This window comes from Podarcis muralis, chromosome W, assembly GCF_964188315.1.
Source record: "Podarcis muralis chromosome W, rPodMur119.hap1.1, whole genome shotgun sequence".
In the NCBI taxonomy this organism is placed as follows: Eukaryota; Metazoa; Chordata; class Lepidosauria; order Squamata; family Lacertidae; genus Podarcis; species Podarcis muralis.
The window spans coordinates 879430-901838 of NC_135674.1; the positions used below are offsets into that span (position 1 = coordinate 879430).

The 22409-nt window shown below is 45.2% G+C and overlaps 1 protein-coding gene across 2 annotated transcripts; it reads right to left on the minus strand.

Annotated features, from left to right (window-relative positions):
- Nucleotides 1–204: 204 nt before the first annotated feature.
- LOC144326371 (spectrin alpha chain, non-erythrocytic 1-like) lies at nt 205–21972 on the minus strand. Of its 2 annotated transcripts, XM_077922940.1 has the most exons (4): nt 21790–21972; nt 18572–18595; nt 5719–5934; nt 205–357 (listed from the first exon to the last, which is right to left on the minus strand). In XM_077922940.1, exons 2-4 carry the CDS (start codon nt 18590–18592, stop codon nt 220–222), a joined length of 375 nt encoding a protein of 124 aa, XP_077779066.1. In that variant the 5' UTR covers nt 18593–18595; nt 21790–21972; the 3' UTR covers nt 205–219. The 2 variants fall into 2 exon arrangements, with proteins under 2 accessions (XP_077779066.1, XP_077779065.1); XM_077922939.1 differs by lacking the exon at nt 18572–18595 and having other exon boundaries at nt 5719–5958.
- Nucleotides 21973–22409: the final 437 nt, after the last annotated feature.

Below are 22409 nucleotides of genomic sequence, written 5' to 3' on the forward strand. Positions count from 1 at the left end.
ATGTTTGTGTATATATCTGTGTGAGTGTATATATACACACACACGCACACAGAGAGAGATATGTACACACACACAACAAACACACAACAGGTTATGGGGTCCGAGCCTAGCAGGACCCCCCCAATTCCAGCCCCCAAAATCCACGGCGTCGGGCAACTACAACTCCCACTATCCCCGGCGTTTGGGGGCAGAACGACCCACACTTGGGGGGAAACGGGTTCAAATCCTCACCCGGATGGTTTCGCTGGCGAAATGCCCCTCGTTCATCATCTGGTTCCCAGTCTCGTCCAGTTTGACAATGGCGCCCGCGTTGGCCTGGACCTCGGCCTCAAAGGCTTGGTGCTTCTGGAGCTTGCCCTGGAAAAGGGGCGGAGATTGGGGCGGGTCAGACTAGATGACCCCGGGGTCCCGTGAGACTCAAGGGATAGGATTGGCGGTCGAGATTCCATGATTTTGGGCCAAAATCCCATCATTTTGCTCAAAATTCTATGGTTTTTAGTCAAAATTCTATGATGTTTGGTCAAAATTCTATGGTTTTTGGTCAAAATTCTATGATTTTTGGTCAAAAATCTATGGTTTTTAGACAAAAATCTATGATTTTGGTCAAAATTCTATGGTTTTTAGTCAAAATTCTATGATTTTTGGTCAAAATTCTATGGTTTTTAGTCAAAATTCTATGGTTTTTGGTCAAAATTCTATGATGTTTGGTCAAAATTATATGGTTTTTGGTCAAAATTCTATGATTTTTAGTCAAAATTCTATGGTTTTTGGTCAAAATTCTATGGTTTTTAGTCAAAATTCTATGGTTTTTGGTCAAAATTCTATGGTTTTTAGTCAAAATTCTATGGTTTTTGGTAAAATTCTATGGTTTTTAGTCAAAATTCTATGGTTTTTGGTCAAAATTCTATGATTTTTGGTCAAAATTCTATGGTTTTTGGTCAAAATTCTATGGTTTTTAGTCAAAATTCTATGATTTTTGGTCAAAATTTTATGATGTTTGGTCAAAATTATATGGTTTTTAGTCAAAATTCTATGGTTTTTGGTCAAAATTCTATGGTTTTTGGTCAAAATTCTATGATTTTTAGACAAAATTCTATGATGTTTGGTCAAAATTCTATGGTTTTTAGTCAAAATTCTATTATTTTTAGTCAAAATTCTATAATTTTTAGACAAAATTCTATGGTTTTTAGTCAAAATTCTATGATTTTTGGTCAAAATTCTATGGTTTTTATTCAAAATTCTATGGTTTTTGGTCAAAATTCTATGGTTTTTGGTCAAAATTCTATGGTTTTTGGTCAAAATTCTATGGTTTTTGGTCAAAATTCTATGGTTTTTGGTCAAAATTCTATGGTTTTTAGTCAAAATTCTATGGTTTTTGGTCAAAAATCTATGGTTTTTAGACAAAATTCTATGATTTTGGTCAAAATTCTATGGTTCTTAGTCAAAATTCTATGGTTTTTGGTAAAATTCTATGGTTTTTGGTCAAAATTCTATGGTTTTTGGTCAAAAATCTATGGTTTTTAGACAAAATTCTATGATTTTGGTCAAAATTCTATGGTTTTTAGTCAAAATTCTATGGTTTTTGGTAAAATTCTATGGTTTTTGGTCAAAATTCTATGGTTTTTGGTCAAAAATCTATGGTTTTTAGACAAAATTCTATGATTTTGGTCAAAATTCTATGATTTTTAGTCAAAATTCTATGATTTTTGGTCAAAATTCTATGGTTTTTGGTCAAAATTCTATGATTTTTGGTCAAAATTCTATGGTTTTTGGTCAAAATTCTATGGTTTTTAGTCAAAATTCTATGGTTTTTGGTCGAGATTCTATAAATTTCAGTTGAGATTCCATAATTCTGTCGAGATTTTCTAAATCTCAGTTGAGTTTCTATAAATCTCAGTTGAGTCCCATGAGACTCAAGGGATATGATTCGCGGTCGAGATTCCATGATTTTCGGCCAAAATCCCATCATTTTGCTCAAAATTCTATGGTTTTTAGTCAAAATTCTATGGTTTTTGGTAAAATTCTATGGTTTTTGGTCAAAATTCTATGGTTTTTGGTCAAAATTCTATGGTTTTTGGTCAAAATTTTTGGTCAAGATTCTATGATTTTTAGTCAAAAATCTATGGTTTTTAGTCAAAATTCTATGGTTTTTGGTAAAATTCTATGGTTTTTAGTCAAAATTCTATGATTTTTGGTCAAAATTCTATGGTTTTTATTCAAAATTCTATGGTTTTGGGTCGAGATTCTATAATTTTCAGTTGAGATTCCATAATTCTGTCGAGATTTTCTAAATCTCAGTTGAGTTTCTATAAATCTCAGTTGAGTCCCATGAGACTCAAGGGATATGATTCGCGGTCGAGATTCTATAATTTCTGGGCAAAATCCCATAATTTTGGTCAAAATTCTATGATTTTTAGTCAAAATTCTATGATTCTTAGTCAAAATTCTATGATTTTTAGTCAAAATTCTATTATTTTTAGCCAAAATTCTATGGTTTGGGGTCGAGATTCTATAATTTTCAGTTGAGATTCCATAATTCTGTCGAGATTTTCTAAATCTCAGTTTAGATTTTCTAAATCTCAGTTGAGATTTTCTAAATCTCAGTTGAGATTCTATAAATCTCAGTTGAGTCCCGTGAGACTCAAGGGATATGATTCGCGGTCAAGATTCTATAATTTTGGGGCAAAATCCCATAATTTTGGTCAAAATTCTATGATTTTTAGTCAAAATTCTATGATTTTTAGTCAAAATTCTATGATTTTGGTCAAAATTCTATGAATTTTAGTCAAAATTCTATGGTTTTCAGTCGAGATTCTATAATTTTCAGTTGAGATTCCATAATTCTGTCGAGATTTTCTAAATCTCAGTTTAGATTTTCTAAATCTCAGTGGAGATTCTATAAATCTCAGTTGAGATTCTATAATTTTCTGTCAAAATTCCAGAATTCTCAGTCGAGATTCTGTAATTCTCGGTCGAGATTCCATAATTCTCTGTCAAGATCCCATAATTCTCAGTCCAGATTCTATAATTCTCGCTCAAGATTCTATTATTCTGGGTCAAAATCCTATGATTTTTGGTCGAAATTCCATCATTCTCCGTCAAGATTCCATAATTCTCGGTCGACATTCAATAAATCTCAGTTGAGATTCTATAAATCTCCGTCAAGATTCTATAATTCTCGGTACAGATTCTATAATTCTCAGTCGAGATTCCATCATTCTCAATCAAGATTCCATAATCAAGATCCCACAAGCAAGACCCCATAATAGATCCCAGTCGAGATTCTCGAATTCTCGCTCCTGATTCCGGCTCTCTGGTGGGTCAGACTAGATGACCCATAGATCCCTTCCAGCTCAAAGACTATATAATTCAATGTCCAGATCCCATAATTTGAGAATCAAGATCCCATAAGAGATCCCAGTCAAGATCCCATAATCAAGATCCCCTAATAGATCCCAGTCAAGATCCCACAAGCAAGATCCCATAATAGACCCCAGTCGAGATTCTCGAATTCTCGCTCCAGATTCCGGCACTCTGGTGGGTCAGACTAGATGACCCCTGGATCCCTTCCAGCTCAAAGACTCTATAATTCTCTTTCCAGATCCCATAAGCTGAGAATCAAGACCCCATAATAGATCCCATAATCAAGATCCCATAATCAAGATCCCAGAATCAAGATCCCAGTCGAGATCCCATAAGCAAGATCCCCTAGTAGATCCCAGTCGAGATTCTGGAATTCTCGCTCCTGATTCCGACACTCTGGTGGGTCAGACTAGATGACCCCTGGATCCCTTCCAGCTCAAAGACTCTATAATTCTCTTTCCAGATCCCATAAGCTGAGAATCAAGATCCCATAATAGATCCCAGTCAAGATCCCAGAATCAAGATCCCAGAATCAAGATCCCAGTCGAGATCCCATAAGCAAGATCCCCTAGTAGATCCCAGTTGAGATTCTGGAATTCTCGCTCCTGATTCCGACACTCTGGCGGGTCAGACTAGATGACCCCTAGATCCCTTCCAGCTCAAAGACTATATAATTCAACGTCCAGATCCCATAATTTGAGAATCAAGATCCCATAAGAGATCCCAGTCAAGATCCCATAAGCAAGATCCCCTAATAGACCCCAGTCGAGATTCTCAAATTCTCGCTCCAGATTCCGGCACTCTGGTGGGTCAGACTAGATGACCCCTGGATCCCTTCCAGCTCAAAGACTCTATAATTCTCTTTCCAGATCCCATAAGCTGAGAATCAAGATCCCATAATAGATCCCAGTCAAGATCCCAGAATCAAGATCCCAGAATCGAGATCCCAGTCGAGATCCCATAAGCAAGATCCCCTAGTAGATCCCAGTCGAGATTCTGGAATTCTCGCTCCTGATTCCGACACTCTGGCGGGTCAGACTAGATGACCCCTAGATCCCTTCCAGCTCAAAGACTATATCATTCAACGTCCAGATCCCATAATTTGAGAATCAAGATCCCATAAGAGATCCCAGTCAAGATCCCATACTCAAGATCCCATACTAGATCCCATCAAGATCCCATAAGCAAGATCCCCTAATAGACCCCAGTCGAGATTCTCAAATTCTCGCTCCAGATTCCGGCACTCTGGTGGGTCAGACTAGATGACCCCTGGATCCCTTCCAGCTCAAAGACTCTATAATTCTCTTTCCAGATCCCATAAGCTGAGAATCAAGATCCCATAAGAGATCCCAGTCAAGATCCCATAATCAAGATCCCCTAATACATCCCAGTCAAGATCCCACAAGCAAGATCCCATAATAGATCCCAGTCGATATTCTCGAATTCTCGCTCCTGATTCCGGCACTCTGGTGGGTCAGACTAGATGACCCCTAGATCCCTTCCAGCTCAAAGACTATATAATTCAACGTCCAGATCCCATAATTTGAGAATCAAGATCCCCATAAGAGATCCCAGTCAAGATCCCATACTCAAGATCCCATACTAGATCCCATCAAGATCCCATAAGCAAGATCCCCTAATAGACCCCAGTCGAGATTCTCGAATTCTCGCTCCAGATTCCGGCACTCTGGCGGGTCAGACTAGATGACCCCTGGATCCCTTCCAGCTCAAAGACTCTATAATTCAACGTCCAGATCCCATAATCTGAGAATCAAGATCCCATAAGAGATCCCAGTCAAGATCCCAGAATCAAGATCCCATACTAGATCCCGTCAAGATCCCATAAGCAAGATCCCCTAATAGACCCCAGTCGAGATTCTCGAATTCTCGCTCCAGATTCCGGCACTCTGGTGGGTCAGACTAGATGACCCCTGGATCCCTTCCAGCTCAAAGACTCTATAATTCTCTTTCCAGATCCCATAAGCTGAGAATCAAGATCCCATAAGAGATCCCAGTCAAGATCCCAGAATCAAGATCCCAGAATCAAGATCCCATAAGCAAGATCCCCTAGTAGATCCCAGTCGAGATTCTGGAATTCTCGCTCCTGATTCCGACACTCTGGCGGGTCAGACTAGATGACCCCTAGATCCCTTCCAGCTCAAAGACTCTATAATTCAACGTCCAGATCCCATAATCTGAGAATCAAGATCCCCTAATAGATCCCATAATCAAGGTCCCCTAATAGATCCCAGTCGAGGTCCTCCAATTCTCGCTCCAGATTCCGGCCCTCGGGCGGGCCAGGCTAGATTCCCCATGGACCCCTTCCAGCCCCACCGCCCCGGATCCCTCGCTTACCTGCAGGTTGGTGGGATCCTTGTAGCTCTCGTCCGAGGCCACCTGGAGCTTCTCCTGGATCCACTTCTCCAACTCGTCGGCGTCCCGCTGGAAGAACTGGAAGCGGTAGGAGTCCTCCAGCTTCTGGCGCCGGAGGGTGGACAACTCCTTGAAGCGGTGGTAGCGGTCCAGGACCTGCTGGCGCCGCTCCTGGATGTCCTCCGCCGTCTCCAGAACCTTCACCCCAGAGAGGTCCATGGTCTGGAAGGGAAAGAGGGCCTGGGGTCAAAAGATGGAGGTCCTCCCATGGATCTCCAAGAGGTTCTCCCTCAAAAGATGGAGGTCCTACCATCAAAGGATGGAGGTCCTACCATCAAAAGATGGAGGTCCTACCATGGATCTCCAAGAGGTTCTCCATCAAAGGATGGAGGTCCTACCATCAAAAGATGGAGGTCCTACCATGGATTTCCAAGAGGTTCTCCATCAAAAGATGGAGGTCCTACCATCAAAAGATGGAGGTCCTACCATCAAAAGATGGAGGTCCTACCATGGATTTCCAAGAGGTTCTCCCTCAAAAGATGGAGGTCCTACCATCAAAAGATGGAGGTCCTACCATGGCTTTCCAAGAGGTTCTCCCTCAAGATGGAGGTCCTACCATCAAAAGATGGAGGTCCTACCATGGATTTGCCCTCTTTTCCTCTCTTTTCCTCTCATTTGCCCTCACTTCCTCCCATTTCCCCTCACTTCCCTTCATTTGCCCTCTCACTTCCTCTCGTTTCCCCTCACTTCCTTTCATTTGCCCTGTCCCTTCCTTTCATTTGCCATCACTTCCTTTCATTTGCTCTCATTTCCTCTCATTTGCTTTCATTTGCCCTCTCACTTCCTTTCATTGGCCCTCACTTCCTTTCATTTGCCCTCTCACTTCCTCTCGTTTGCCCTCACTTCCTTTCATTTCTCTTCTCATTTCCTCCCATTTCCCCTCACTTCCTTTCATTTGCCCCCTTTTCCTCTCATTTCCTCCCATTTCCCCTCACTTCCTTTCATTTGCCCTGCCACTTCCTTTCATTTGCCATCACTTCCTTTCATTTGCCCTCTTTTCCTCTCACTTCCTTTCATTTGCCCTCTCACTTCCTCTCGTTTGCCCTCACTTCCTTTCATTTCTCCTCTCATTTCCTCCCATTTCCCCTCTCACTTCCTCCCATTTCCCCTCACTTCCTTTCATTTGCCCTCTTTTCCTCTCATTTCCTCTCACTTCCTCCTATTTCCCCTCACTTCCTTTCATTTGCCCTGTCACTTCCTTTCATTTGCCCTCTTTTCCTCTCATTTCCTCTCACTTCCTTTCATTTGCCCTCACTTCCTTTCATTTGCCCTCTCACTTCCTCACGTTTCCCCTCACTTCCTTTCATTTGCCCTCTTGTTTCCTCTTCTTTGCTCTCTCACTTCCTTTCATTTGCCTTTTCCTCTCTCTTCCTTTCATTTGCCCTCTCACCTCTTTTCATTTGCTCTCTCACTTCCTTTCATTTGCCCTCTTTTCCTCTCACTTCCTCTCGTTTCCTCTTATTTGCCCTCTTACTTCCTCTCATTTGCCCTCTCGTTTCCTTTCATTTCCTATTATTTGCCCCCTCACTTCCTTTCATTTGCCCTCTTTCCCTCTCATTTCCTCTCACTTCCTTTCATTTGCCCTGTCACTTCCTTTCATTTGCCCTCTCACTTCCTTTCATTTGCCCTCTTTTCCTCTCACTTCCTCTCGTTTCCTTTCATTTGCCCTTGCCTTTGCTCTCTCACTTCCTTTCATTTCCACTCTCTTCCTCTTCCTCTCACTTCCTCTTGTTTCTTCTCTTTTCCTCTTATTTGCCCTCTCACTTCCTCCCGTTCCCCCTCACTTCATCTCCAGAACCTTCACCCCGGAGAGGTCCATGGTCTGGAAGGGAAAGAGGGTCTGGGGTCAAAAGACGGAGGTCCCCCCATGGATCTCCAAGAGGTTCTCCCTCAAAAGATGGAGGTCCTACCATCAAAAGATGGAGGTCCTACCATGGATTTCCAAGAGGTCCTCCCTCAAAAGATGGAGGTCCTACCATCAAAAGATGGAGGTCCTACCATGGATTTCCAAGAGGTTCTCCATCAAAAGATGGAGGTCCTACCATCAAAAGATGGAGGTCCTACCATCAAAAGATGGAGGTCCTACCATGGATTTCCAAGAGGTTCTCCCTCAAAAGATGGAGGTCCTACCATGGATTTCCAAGAGGTTCTCCCTCAAAAGATGGAGGTCCTACCATCGATTTCCAAGAGGTTCTCCCTCTAAAGATGGAGGTCCTACCATCAAAGGATGGAGGTCCTACCATCAAAAGATGGAGGTTCTACCATGGCTTTCCAAGAGGTTCTCCCTCAAAAGATGGAGGTCCTACCATGGATTTCCAAGAGGTCCTCCCTCAAAAGATGGAGGTCCTACCATGGATCTCCAAGAGGTTCTCCCTCAAAAGTTGGAGGTCCTACCATCGATTTCCAAGAGGTCCTCCCTCAAAAGATAGAGGTCCTACCATGGATCTCCAAGAGGTTCTTCCTCAAAAGATGGAGGTCCTACTATCAAAAGATGGAGGTCCTACCATAGATTTCCAAGAGGTTCTCCCTCAAAAGATGGAGGTCCTACCATCAAAAGATGGAGGTCCTACCATCGATTTGCCCTCTTTTCCTCTCATTTCCTCTCACTTCCTCCCTTTCCCCCTCACTTCCTTTCATTTGCCCTCTTTTCCTCTCACTTCCTCTCATTTCCTCTCACTTCCTTTCATTTGCCCTGTCCCTTCCTTTCATTTGCCGTCACTTCCTTTCATTTGCTCTCAGTTGCTTTCATTTGCCCTCTCACTTCCTTTCATTGGCCCTCACTTCCTTTCATTTGCCCTCTCACTTCCTCTCGTTTGCCCTCACTTCCTTTCATTTCTCCTCTCATTTCCTCTCACTTCCTCCCATTTCCCCTCACTTCCTTTCATTTGCCCTCTTTTCCTCTCATTTCCTCTCACTTCCTCCCATTTCCCCTCACTTCCTTTCATTTGCCCTGTCGCTTCCTTTCATTTGCCCTGTCACTTCCTGTCATTTGCCCTCTCTTTTGCTCTCATTTCCTCTCACTTCCTTTCACTTTCCCTCTCACTTCCTCTCGTTTCCCCTCACTTCCTTTCATTTGCCCTCTTGTTTCCTCTGATTTGCCCTCTCACTTCCTTTCATTTTTCCTCATTTCCTCTCACTTCCTTTCATTTGCCCTATTTTCCTCTCACTTCCTCTCTTTTCCTTTCAGTTGCCCTCTCGCTTCCTCCCGTTCCCCCTCACTTCCTCTCCAGAACCTTCACCCCGGAGAGATCCATGGTCTGGAAGTGAAAGAGGGTCTGGGGTCAAAAGATGGAGGTCCATCTGTTCTCCGTTTTCCTCTCATTTCCTCTCAATTTCCTCTTATTTGCCCTCTCACTTCCTTTCATTGGCCCTCTCTTTTCCTCTCACTTCCTTTCATTTGCTCTCTTTTCCTCTTATTTGCTCTCTTACTTCCTCTCATTTCCTCTCACTTCCTTTCATTTGCCCACTCTTTTCCTTTCACTTCCTTTCATTTGTCCTCTCACTTCCTTTCATTTGCCCTGTCACTTCTTTTCATTTGCTCTCTCACTTCCTATCATTTGCCCTCTCTTTTCCTCTTATTTGCCCTCTTACTTCCTCTCATTTGCCCTCTCGTTTCCTTTCATTTCCTTTTATTTGCCCTCTCACTTCCTTTCATTTGCCCTCTCTTCTTCTCACTTCCTCTTATTTGCCCTCTCATTTCCTTTCATTTGCCTTCTCTTTTCCTCATTTTCCCTCACTTCCTTTCATTTGCCCTGACACTTCTTTTCATCTGCTCTCTCACTTCCTTTCATTTGCCCTCTCTTTTCCTCTTATTTGCCCTCTTGTTTCCTTTCATTTCCTATTATTTGCCCTCTCACTTCCTTTCAGTTGCCCTCTTTTCCTCTCACTTCCTTTCAGTTGCCCTCTTTTCCTCTTCTTTGCTCTCTCACTTCCTTTCATTTGCCCTCTTTTCCTCTGATTTGCCCTCTCACTTCCTTTCATTTTTCCTCATTTCCTCTCACTTCCTTTCATTTGCCCTATTTTCCTCTCACTTCCTCTCATTTCCCTTCCTTTGCCCTCTCGCTTCCTCCCGTTCCCCCTCACTTCCTCTCCAGAACCTTCACCCCGGAGAGATCCATGGTCTGGAAGTGAAAGAGGGTCTGGGGTCAAAAGATGGAGGTCCTACCATGGATCTCCAAGAGGTTCTCCCTCAAAAGATGGAGGTTCTGCATGAAAAGATGGAGGTCCTACCATGGATCTCCAAGAGGTTCTCCATCAAAAGATGGAGGTCCTACCATGGATTTCCAAGAGGTTCTCCCTCAAAAGATGGAGGTCCTACCATCAAAAGATGGAGGTCCTACCATCGATTTGCCCTCTTTTCCTCTCATTTCCTCTCACTTCCTCCCTTTTCCCCTCACTTCCTTTCATTTGCCCTCTTTTCCTCTCATTTCCTCTCACGTCTTTTCATTTGTCCTCTCTTTTCCTCTCACTTCCTCCCTTTTCCCCTCACTTCCTTTCATTTGCCCTCACTTCCTTTAATTTGCCCTCTCTTTTCCTCTTATTTGCCCTCTCACTTCCTTTCATTTGCCTTCTCTTTTCCTCTTTCCCCCCTCACTTCCTCGTTTCCCCTCACTTCCTCTCATTTGCCCACTCTTTTCCTCTCATTTCCTTTCATTTGGGCTCTTTTCCTCTCATTTCCTCTCACTTCCTTTCATTTGCCCTGTCATTTCCTTTCATTTGCCCTCTCACTTCCTTTCATTGGCCCTCTTTTTCTCTCCTTTCCTCTCACTTCCTCCCATTTCCCCTCACTTCATTTCATTTGCCCTCTTGTTTCCTCCCATTCCCCCTCACTTCCTCTCCAGAACCTTCACCCCGGAGAGGTCCATGGTCTGGAAGGCAAGGAGGGTCTGGGGTCAAAAGATGGAGGTCCTACCATGGATTTCCAAGAGGTTCTCCCTCAAAAGATGGAGGTCCTACCATCAAAAGATGGAGGTCCTACCATGGATTTCCAAGAGGTCCTCCCTCAAAAGATGGAGGTCCTACCATCAAAAGATGGAGGTCCTACCATGGCTTTCCAAGAGGTTCTCCATCAAAAGATGGAGGTCCTACCATGGATTTCCAAGAGGTTCTCCCTCAAAAGATGGAGGTCCTACCATCAAAAGATGGAGGTCCTACCATGGATTTCCAAGAGGTTCTCCATCAAAAGATGGAGGTCCTACCATGGATTTCCAAGAGGTCCTCCCTCAAAAGATGGAGGTCCTACCATCAAAGGATGGAGGTCCTACCATCAAAAGATGGAGGTCCTACCATGGATTTCCAAGAGGTTCTCCCTCAAAAGATGGAGGTCCTACCATCAAAAGATGGAGGTCCTACCATGGATTTCCAAGAGGTTCTCCCTCAAAAGATGGAGGTCCTACCATCAAAAGATGGAGGTCCTACCATCAAAAGATGGAGGTCCTACCATGGCTTTCCAAGAGGTTCTCCATCAAAAGATGGAGGTCCTACCATGGATTTCCAAGAGGTCCTCCCTCAAAAGATGGAGGTCCTACCATGGATCTCCAAGAGGTTCTCCCTCAAAAGTTGGAGGTCCTACCATCGATTTCCAAGAGGTCCTCCCTCAAAAGATAGAGGTCCTACCATGGATCTCCAAGAGGTTCTCCCTCAAAAGTTGGAGGTCCTACCATCGATTTCCAAGAGGTCCTCCCTCAAAAGATGGAGGTCCTACCATGGATTTCCAAGAGGTTCTCCATCAAAAGATGGAGGTCCTACCATCAAAAGATGGAGGTCCTACCATCAAAAGATGGAGGTCCTACCATCAAAAGATGGAGGTCCTACCATGGCTTTCCAAGAGGTTCTCCATCAAAGGATGGAGGTCCTACCATCAAAAGATGGAGGTCCTACCATGGATTTCCAAGAGGTTCTCCCTCAAAAGATGGAGGTCCTACCATGGATTTCCAAGAGGTTCTCCCTCAAAAGATGGAGGTCCTACCATGGATCTCCAAGAGGTCCTCCCTCAAAAGATGGAGGTCCTACCATGGATTTCCAAGAGGTTCTCCCTCAAAAGATGGAGGTCCTACCATCAAAAGATGGAGGTCCTACCATGGATTTCCAAGAGGTTCTCCATCAAAAGATGGAGGTCCTACCATGGATTTCCAAGAGGTTCTCCCTCAAAAGTTGGAGGTCCTACCATGGATTTCCAAGAGGTCCTCCCTCAAAAGATGGAGGTCCTCCCTCAAAAGATGGAGGTCCTCCCTCAAAAGATGGAGGTCCTACCATCAAAAGATGGAGGTCCTACCATGGATTTCCAAGAGGTTCTCCCTCAAAAGATGGAGGTCCTACCATGGATCTCCAAGAGGTTCTCCCTCAAAAGATGGAGGTCCTACCATCAAAAGATGGAGGTCCTACCATGGATTTCCAAGAGGTTCTCCATCAAAAGATGGAGGTCCTACCATGGATTTCCAAGAGGTTCTCCCTCAAAAGATGGAGGTCCTACCATGGATTTCCAAGAGGTTCTCCATCAAAAGATGGAGGTCCTACCATCAAAAGATGGAGGTCCTACCATCAAAAGATGGAGGTCCTACCATCAAAAGATGGAGGTCCTACCATGGATCTCCAAGAGGTTCTCCCTCAAAAGATGGAGGTCCTACCATGGATTTCCAAGAGGTTCTCCCTCAAAAGATGGAGGTTCTACCATCAAAAGATGGAGGTCCTACCACGGATTTCCAAGAGGTTCTCCCTCAAAAGATGGAGGTCCTACCATGGATCTCCAAGAGGTTCTCCCTCAAAAGATGGAGGTTCTACCATCAAAAGATGGAGGTCCTACCATGGATTTCCAAGAGGTTCTCCCTCAAAAGATGGAGGTCCTACCATCAAAAGATGGAGGTCCTACCATCAAAAGATGGAGGTCCTACCATGGCTTTCCAAGAGGTTCTCCATCAAAGGATGGAGGTCCTACCATCAAAAGATGGAGGTCCTACCATGGATTTCCAAGAGGTCCTCCCTCAAAAGATGGAGGTCCTACCATGGATCTCCAAGAGGTTCTCCCTCAAAAGATGGAGGTCCTACCATCAAAAGATGGAGGTCCTACCATGGATCTCCAAGAGGTTCTCCCTCAAAAGATGGAGGTCCTACCATGGATTTCCAAGAGGTTCTCCCTCAAAAGATGGAGGTCCTACCATGGATTTCCAAGAGGTTCTCCCTCAAAAGTTGGAGGTCCTACCATGGATTTCCAAGAGGTTCTCCCTCAAAAGATGGAGGTCCTACCATCAAAAGATGGAGGTCCTACCATGGATTTCCAAGAGGTTCTCCCTCAAAAGATGGAGGTCCTACCATGGATTTCCAAGAGGTTCTCCCTCAAAAGATGGAGGTCCTACCATCAAAAGATGGAGGTCCTACCATCAAAAGATGGAGGTCCTACCATCAAAGGATGGAGGTCCTACCATCAAAAGATGGAGGTCCTACCATGGATCTCCAAGAGGTTCTCCCTCAAAAGATGGAGGTTCTGCATCAAAAGATGGAGGTTCTACCATCAAAAGATGGAGGTCCTACCATGGATCTCCAAGAGGTTCTCCCTCAAAAGATGGAGGTCCTACCATCAAAAGATGGAGGTCCTACCATGGATTTCCAAGAGGTCCTCCCTCAAAAGATGGAGGTCCGACCATGGATTTCCAAGAGGTCCTCCCTCAAAAGATGGAGGTCCTACCATCGATTTCCAAGAGGTTCTCCATCAAAAGATGGAGGTCCGACCATGGATTTCCAAGAGGTCCTCCCTCAAAAGATGGAGGTCCTACCATCGATTTCCAAGAGGTTCTCCATCAAAAGATGGAGGTCCGACCATGGATTTCCAAGAGGTTCTCCCTCAAAAGATGGAGGTCCTACCATGGATCTCCAAGAGGTTCTCCCTCAAAAGATGGAGGTCCGACCATCAAAAGATGGAGGTCCTACCATGGATTTCCAAGAGGTCCTACCATGAAAAGATGGAGGTCCTACCATCAAAAGATGGAGGTCCTACCATCGATTTGCCCTCTTTTCCTCTCATTTCCTCTCACTTCCTCCCTTTTCCCCTCACTTCCTTTCATTTGCCTTCTTTTCCTCTCATTTCCTCTCACGTCTTTTCATTTGTCCTCTCTTTTCCTCTCACTTCCTCCCTTTCCCCCTCACTTCCTTTCATTTGCCCTCACTTCCTTTAATTTGCCCTCTCTTTTCCTCTTATTTGCCCTCTCACTTCCTTTCGTTTGCCTTCTCTTTTCCTCTTTCCCCCCTCACTTCCTCGTTTCCCCTCACTTCCTCTCATTTGCCCACTCTTTTCCTCTCATTTCCTTTCATTTGCCCTCTTTTCCTCTCACTTCCTTTCATTTGCCCTGTCATTTCCTTTCATTTGCCCTCTCACTTCCTTTCATCGGCCCTCTTTTTCTCTCCTTTCCTCTCACTTCCTCCCATTTCCCCTCACTTCATTTCATTTGCCCTCTTGTTTCCTCCCATTCCCCCTCACTTCCTCTCCTGAACCTTCATCCCGGAGAGGTCCATGGTCTGGAAGGCAAGGAGGGTCTGGGGTCAAAAGATGGAGGTCCTACCATGGATTTCCAAGAGGTTCTCCCTCAAAAGATGGAGGTCCTACCATCAAAAGTTGGAGGTCCTACCATGGATTTCCAAGAGGTTCTCCCTCAAAAGATGGAGGTCCTACCATGAAAAGATGGAGGTCCTACCATCAAAAGATGGAGGTCCTACCATCAAAGGATGGAGGTCCTACCATCAAAAGATGGAGGTCCTACCATGGATTTCCAAGAGGTTCTCCATCAAAAGATGGAGGTCCTACCATCAAAAGATGGAGGTTCTACCATCAAAAGATGGAGGTCCTACCATGGATCTCCAAGAGGTTCTCCCTCAAAAGATGGAGGTCCTACCATCAAAAGATGGAGGTCCTACCATCAAAAGATGGAGGTCCTACCATGGATTTCCAAGAGGTTCTCCATCAAAAGATGGAGGTCCTACCATGGATTTCCAAGAGGTCCTCCCTCAAAAGATGGAGGTCCTACCATCAAAAGATGGAGGTCCTACCATGGATTTCCAAGAGGTTCTCCATCAAAAGATGGAGGTCCTACCATGGATTTCCAAGAGGTCCTCCCTCAAAAGATGGAGGTCCTACCATCAAAGGATGGAGGTCCTACCATCAAAAGATGGAGGTCCTACCATGGATTTCCAAGAGGTTCTCCATCAAAAGATGGAGGTCCTACCATGGATTTCCAAGAGGTCCTCCCTCAAAAGATGGAGGTCCTACCATCAAAAGATGGAGGTCCTACCATGGATTTCCAAGAGGTTCTCCATCAAAAGATGGAGGTCCTACCATGGATTTCCAAGAGGTCCTCCCTCAAAAGATGGAGGTCCTACCATCAAAGGATGGAGGTCCTACCATCAAAAGATGGAGGTCCTACCATGGATTTCCAAGAGGTCCTCCCTCAAAAGATGGAGGTCCTACCATCAAAAGATGGAGGTCCTACCATAGATTTGCCCTCTTTTCCTCTCACTTCCTCCCTTTTCCCCTCACTTCCTTTCATTTGCCCTCTTTTCCTCTCACTTCCTCTCATTTCCTTTCCGTTGCCCTCTTGTTTCTTCCCGTTCCCCCTCACTTCCTCTCCAGAACCTTCACCCCGGAGAGGTCCATGGTCTGGAAGGGAAAGAGGGTCTGGGGTCAAAAGACGGAGGTCCATCTGTTCTCCGTTTTCCTCTCATTTCCTCTCAATTTCCTCTTATTTGCCCTCTCACTTCCTTTCATTGGCCCTCTCTTTTCCTCTCACTTCCTTTCATTTGCTCTCTTTTCCTCTTATTTGCTCTCTTACTTCCTCTCATTTCCTCTCACTTCCTTTCATTTGCCCACTCTTTTCCTTTCACTTCCTTTCATTTGTCCTCTCACTTCCTTTCATTTGCCCTGTCACTTCTTTTCATTTGCTCTCTCACTTCCTTTCATTTGCCCTCTCTTTTCCTCTTATTTGCCCTCTTACTTCCTCTCATTTGCCCTCTCGTTTCCTTTCATTTCCTTTTATTTGCCCTCTCACTTCCTTTCATTTGCCCTCTCTTCCTCTCACTTCCTCTTATTTGCCCTCTCATTTCCTTTCATTTGCCTTCTCTTTTCCTCATTTTCCCTCACTTCCTTTCATTTGCCCTCTCACTTCCTTTCATTTGCCCTGTCACTTCTTTTCATCTGCTCTCTCACTTCCTTTCATTTGCCCTCTCTTTTCCTCTTATTTGCCCTCTTGTTTCCTTTCATTTCCTATTATTTGCCCTCTCACTTCCTTTCAGTTGCCCTCTTTTCCTCTCACTTCCTTTCAGTTGCCCTCTTTTCCTCTCACTTCCTCTTATTTGCCCTCTCACTTCCTTTCATTTGCCCTTTTTTCCTCTTCTTTGCCCTCTCACTTCCTTTCATTTTTCCTCATTTCCTCTCACTTCCTTTCATTTGCCCTATTTTCCTCTCACTTCCTCTCTTTTCCTTTCCGTTGCCCTCTCGCTTCCTCCCGTTCCCCCTCACTTCCTCTCCAGAACCTTCACCCCGGAGAGATCCATGGTCTGGAAGGCAAAGAGGGTCTGGGGTCAAAAGATGGAGGTCCTACCATCAATTTGCCCTCTTTTCCTCTCATTTCCTCTCACGTCTTTTCATTTGCCCTCACTTCCTTTCATTTGCCCTCTCTTTTCCTCTTATTTGCCCTCTCACTTCCTCTCACTTCCTTTCATTTGCCTTCTCTTTTCCTCTTTTCCCCCTCACTTCCTCGTTTCCCCTCACTTCCTCTCATTTGCCCACTCTTTTCCTCTCATTTCCTTTCATTTGCCCTCTTTTCCTCTCATTTCCTCATTTCCTCTCACTTCCTTTCATTTCCTCTCATTTCATTTGCCCTCTCACTTCCTCTCGTTTCCCCTCACTTCCTTTCATTTGCACTCTTTCTCTCCTTTCCTTTCACTTCCTCCCATTTCCCCTCACTTCCTTTCATTTGCCCTCTTTTCCTCTCATTTCCTTTCATTTGCCCTCTCTTTTCCTCTCTTTCCCCCTCACTTCCTCGTTTCCCCTCACTTCCTCCCATTTGCCCACTCTTTTCCTCTCATTTCCTCTCACTTCCTTTCATTTGCCCTCTCACTTCCTTTCATTTGCCATCACTTCCTTTCATTTGCCCTCTCCTTTCCTCACTTCCTTTCATTTCCTCTCATTTCCTTTCATTTGCCCTCTCACTTCCTCTCGTTTCCCCTCACTTCCTTTCATTTGCCCTCTTTTCCTCTCACTTCCTCTCGTTTCCTTTCATTTGCCCTCTCCTTTGCTCTCACTTCCTTTCATTTCCTCTCATTTCCTTTCATTTGCCCTCTCACTTCCTCTCGTTTCCCGTCACTTCCTTTCATTTGCCCTCTTTTCCTCTCACTTCCTCTCGTTTCCTTTCATTTGCCCTCTCCTTTGCTCTCTCACTTCCTTTCATTTCCACTCTCTTCCTCTTCCTCTCACTTCCTCTTGTTTCTTCTCTTTTCCCCTTATTTGCCCTCTCATGTCCTTTCCTTTGCCCTCTCGCTTCCTCCCGTTCCCCCTCACTTCCTCTCCAGAACCTTCACCCCGGAGAGATCCAAGTGAAAGAGGGCCAGGGGTCAAAAGATGGAGGTCCTCCCATGGATTTCCAAGAGGTTCTCCATTAAAATATGGAGGTTCTCAGTCAAAATATGGAGGTTCTCCATCAAATTATGGAGGTTCTCCGTCAAAAGATGGAGGTCCTACCATCCATTTCAAAGAGGTTTTCCCGTCAAAAAAGGGAAAGGAAGTGAGAAGGGAAATAAGAGGAAGTGAGGGGAAAAGAGAGCGCAAAGGAAAGGAAGTGAGAGGGCAAATGAGAGGAAGTGAGGGGAAACGGGAGGAAGCGAGAGGGCAAATAAGAGGAAGTGAGGGAAAGTGAGAGGAAAATAGGGGAAACAAGAGGAAGTGAGAGGAAAAGAGGGCAAATGAAAGGAAGTGAGAGTGCAAAAAAGAGGAAGTGAGGGGAAGCGAGAGGAAATGAGAGGAAAATAGGGGAAACAAGAGGAAGTGAGAGGAAATGAGAGGAAAAGAGGGCAAATGAAAGGAAGTGAGAGGGCAAATGAGAGGAAGTGAGAGTGCAAATAAGAGGAAGTGAGGGGAAATGAGAGGAAAATAGGGGAAAATAGAGGAAAATAGTTTGCCCTCTCACTTCCTTTCATAGGGGAAAATAGAGGGGAAAATCGTTTGCCCTCTCGTTTGGTTTGGTTTGCCCGTTTCCTCTCGTTTGCCCTCTCACTTCCTCTTGTTTCCCCTATTTTCCTCTCACTTCCCCTCACTTCCTCTTATTTGCCCTCTCACTTCCTCTCGTTTCCCCTCACTTCCTTTCATTTGCCCTCGTTTCCTCTTCTTTGCTCTCTCACTTCCTTTCATTTGCCCTCTTTTCCTTATTTGCCCTCTCACTTCCTCTCATTTGCCCTCTCGTTTCCTTTCATTTGCCCTCTCACTTCCTTTCATTTGCCCTCACTTCCTTTCATTTGCCCTCTCACTTCCTCTTGTTTCCCCTCACTTCCTTTCATTTGCCCTCTTGTTTCCTCTTCTTTGCTCTCTCACTTCCTTTCATTTGCCTTTTCCTCTCTCTTCCTTTCATTTGCCCTCTTTTCCTCTGATTTGCTCTCTTACTTCCTTTCATTTGCCCTCTCATTTCCTCTTATTGGCCCACTCACTTCCTTTCTTTTCCTCTCTTCCTCTCACTTCCTCTCATTTCCTTTCCTTTGCCCTCTTGTTTCCTCCCGTTTCCCCTCACTTCCTCTCCAGAACCTTCACCCCGGAGAGGTCCATGGTCTGGAAGGCAAAGAGGGTCTGGGGTCAAAAGATGGAGGTCCATCTGTTCTCTGTTTTGCTCTCATTTCCTCTCTATTTCCTCTTATTTGCCCTCTCACTTCCTTACATTTTCCCTCTTGTTTCCTCTTATTTGCTGTTACTTCCTTTCATTTGCCCTCTCTTTTCCTCTTATTTGCCCTCTTACTTCCTCTCATGTGCCCTCTTGTTTCCTTTCATTTCCTCTTATTTGCCCTCTCACTTCCTTTCATTTGCCCTCTCTTCCTCTCACTTCCTCTTATTTGCCCTCTCATTTCCTTTCATTGGCCTTCTCTTTTCCTCATTTGCCCTCACTTCCTTTCATTTGCCCTCTTTTCCTCTCATTTCCTCTCACTTCCTTTCATTTGCCCTCTTTTCCTCTCATTTCCCCTGTCACTTCCTTTCATTTGAAAATTATATATATTTTAAACCAGGATAAAATGCAAGCGGAAAACTATATATATATTAAACCAGAATCAAATGCAATTGGAAAACCAGAATTACTTCCCTCCTTCCTTCTATCCCTCTTTCTTTCCTGTCCCCCTTCCTTCTTCCCTGCTCCTCTGTTTCCTCCCTCCCCTCCCCCCTCCCCCCTCCTTCCTTCCCTCCCTCCCTCCTTCCTTCCTTCCTTCCTTCCTTCCTTCCCTCCTTCCCTCCTTTTCTATTTCCTGCTGTTGCGAAAAAAATGCAAGCTAAGAACTTTTTATTTTAAACCAGGATAAAATGCAAACTGAAAATTATATATTTTAAACCAGAATAAACTATATATTTTAAACCAGGATAAGATGCAAGCTGAAAATTATATATATGTTAAACCAGGATAAACTATATATTTTAAACCAGGATAAACTATATATGTTAAACCGGGATAAAATGCAAGCTGAGAACTCTATATTTTAACCCAGGATAAAATGCAAGCTGAAAATTATATATATTTTAAACCAGGATAAAACACAAGCTGAAAATTCTATATATTTTAAACCAGGATAAAACGCAAGCTGAAAATTCTATATATTTTAAACCAGGATAAAACGCAAGCTGAAAATTCTATATATTTTAAACCAGGATAAAACGCAAGCTGAAAATTCTAAATATTTTAAACCAGGATAAAACGCAAGCTGAAAATTCTATATATTTTAAACCAGGATAAAACGCAAGCTGAAAATTCTAAATATTTTAAACCAGGATAAAACGCAAGCTGAAAATTCTAAATATTTTAAACCAGGATAAAACGCAAGCTGAAAATTCTAAATATTTTAAACCAGGATAAAACGCAAGCTGAAAATTCTATATATTTTAAACCAGGATAAAACGCAAGCTGAAAATTCTAAATATTTTAAACCAGGATAAAACGCAAGCTGAAAATTCTATATATTTTAAACCAGGATAAAACACAAGCTGAAAAGCTTTGGGGGAAAGCAGATCCCTTGCAAAGCTTTGGGAAGGGCCTGATCCCCTGCCCTGAACAGGTCCCTTGCAAGAATGCTTTGGGAAGATCCCCTGCAATGGACAGATCCCCTGCCAAAAATGCTTTGGGAAGGGGCAGATCACTTGCAAGGGGGAGATTCCCTGCAATGAGTAGATTCCCTGCAAAAGTGCTTTGGGAAGGGGCGGATCCCTTGTAAAAAAGCTTTGGGAAAGGGCGGAATCCCTGAAAGGGGCAGATTCCCTGCAAAGCTTTAGGAAAGGGCAGATCCCCTGCCGGACTCCTTTGAGAAAGGGCAGATTCCTTGCACGGTGCAGATTCCCTGCAATGGGCGGATTCCCTTCAAAAAGCTTCGGGAGAAAGAAGATCCCTTGCCAAAAAATGCGGCCCGACCCCCCCCCTGCCCCGAGCAGATCCCCTGCCGGAATCCTTCGGGAAAGGGCAGATTCCTTGCACGGTGCAGATTCCCTGCAATGGGCGGATTCCCTCCAAAAAGCTTCGGGAGAAAGAAGATCCCTTGCCAAAAAATGCTTCGGGAAGGGCCCGACCCCCCCCCCTGCCCCGAGCAGATCCCCTGCCGGAATCCTTCGGGAAAGGGCAGATTCCTTGCACGGTGCAGATTCCCTGCAATGGGCGGATTCCCTCCAAAAAGCTTCGGGAGAAAGAAGATCCCTTGCCAAAAAATGCTTCGGGAAGGGCCCGACCCCCCCCCTGCCCCGAGCAGATCCCCTGCCGGAATCCTTTGGGAAAGGGCAGATTCCTTGCACGGTGCAGATTCCCTGCAATGGGCGGATTCCCTCCAAAAAGCTTCGGGAGAAAGAAGATCCCTTGCCAAAAAATGCTTCGGGAAGGGCCCGACCCCCCCCCCTGCCCCGAGCAGATCCCCTGCCGGAATCCTTCGGGAAAGGGCAGATTCCTTGCACGGTGCAGATTCCCTGCAATGGGCGGATTCCCTCCAAAAAGCTTCGGGAGAAAGAAGATCCCTTGCCAAAAAATGCTTCGGGAAGGGCCCGACCCCCCCCCTGCCCCGAGCAGATCCCCTGCCGGAATCCTTCGGGAAAGGGCAGATTCCTTGCACGGTGCAGATTCCCTGCAATGGGCGGATTCCCTCCAAAAAGCTTCGGGAGAAAGAAGATCCCTTGCCAGAAAATGCTTCGGGAAGGGCCCGACCCCCCCCCCGCCCCGAGCAGATCCCCTGCCGGAATCCTTCGGGAAAGGGCAGATTCCTTGCACGGTGCAGATTCCCTGCAATGGGCGGATTCCCTCCAAAAAGCTTCGGGAGAAAGAAGATCCCTTGCCAAAAAATGCTTCGGGAAGGGCCCGACCCCCCCCCCTGCCCCGAGCAGATCCCCTGCCGGAATCCTTCGGGAAAGGGCAGATTCCTTGCACGGTGCAGATTCCCTGCAATGGGCGGATTCCCTCCAAAAAGCTTCGGGAGAAAGAAGATCCCTTGCCAAAAAATGCTTCGGGAAGGGCCCGACCCCCCCCCCGCCCCGAGCAGATCCCCTGCCGGAATCCTTCGGGAAAGGGCAGATTCCTTGCACGGTGCAGATTCCCTGCAATGGGCGGATTCCCTCCAAAAAGCTTCGGGAGAAAGAAGATCCCTTGCCAAAAAATGCTTCGGGAAGGGCCCGACCACCACCCCCCGCCCCGAGCAGATCCCCTGCCTCGATCCTTCGGGAAAGGCCGCCGCCCAGCCAGCCGGAAGACAAAGGGAAGCCATTGTTGGGGGATGGGGGAGGAGGAGGCTCACCTTTTCCGGGCTTTCCCCGCTTGGGATCTGGTCGGGATCTGGTCGGCAGAAGAGAAGTTAATGGAGACGAAAACAAGGGAGTGAAATTCGTTGCAAGGGAGGGAAATCTTCGACCCCAGTCTCGTCGCAGCGGCGTCTGCGGCGCGCAGATAAGCAGCTGCTGCAGAGGCGATCCCGGGCGAAGGGCGGATCCCGGGTGAGCTGACGTGGCGGCGCGGGATTGGCCGGCGGCGGGAGCCACCCGCCCCCTTTGCAGGGGGAGCCGGAGCAAAACTCTGTTTTGCTTTTATTGATTGCTGCCGAGGATGATGATGAGAGATTTCTGCATTGCAGGGGGAGAAATCATAACATCATCATCATCATCATTATTATTATTATTATTTGGCTGAGAAAAGGCAGGCCGATTGGCAGGATATCATTCATATTATTATTGTTAGTATTATTATTATTAGAGATTTCTGCATTGCAGGGGTAGAAATCATTACATGATTCCTGTTGTTGTTATTATTCTTACTATTTTGCTGCCAGGCACCCAGAGTGGCTGGGAAAAGGCAGACTAATTCTGATTCTACTATTATTGTTTTTATTATTATTATTATTATTGCGGACGCGGGTGGCGC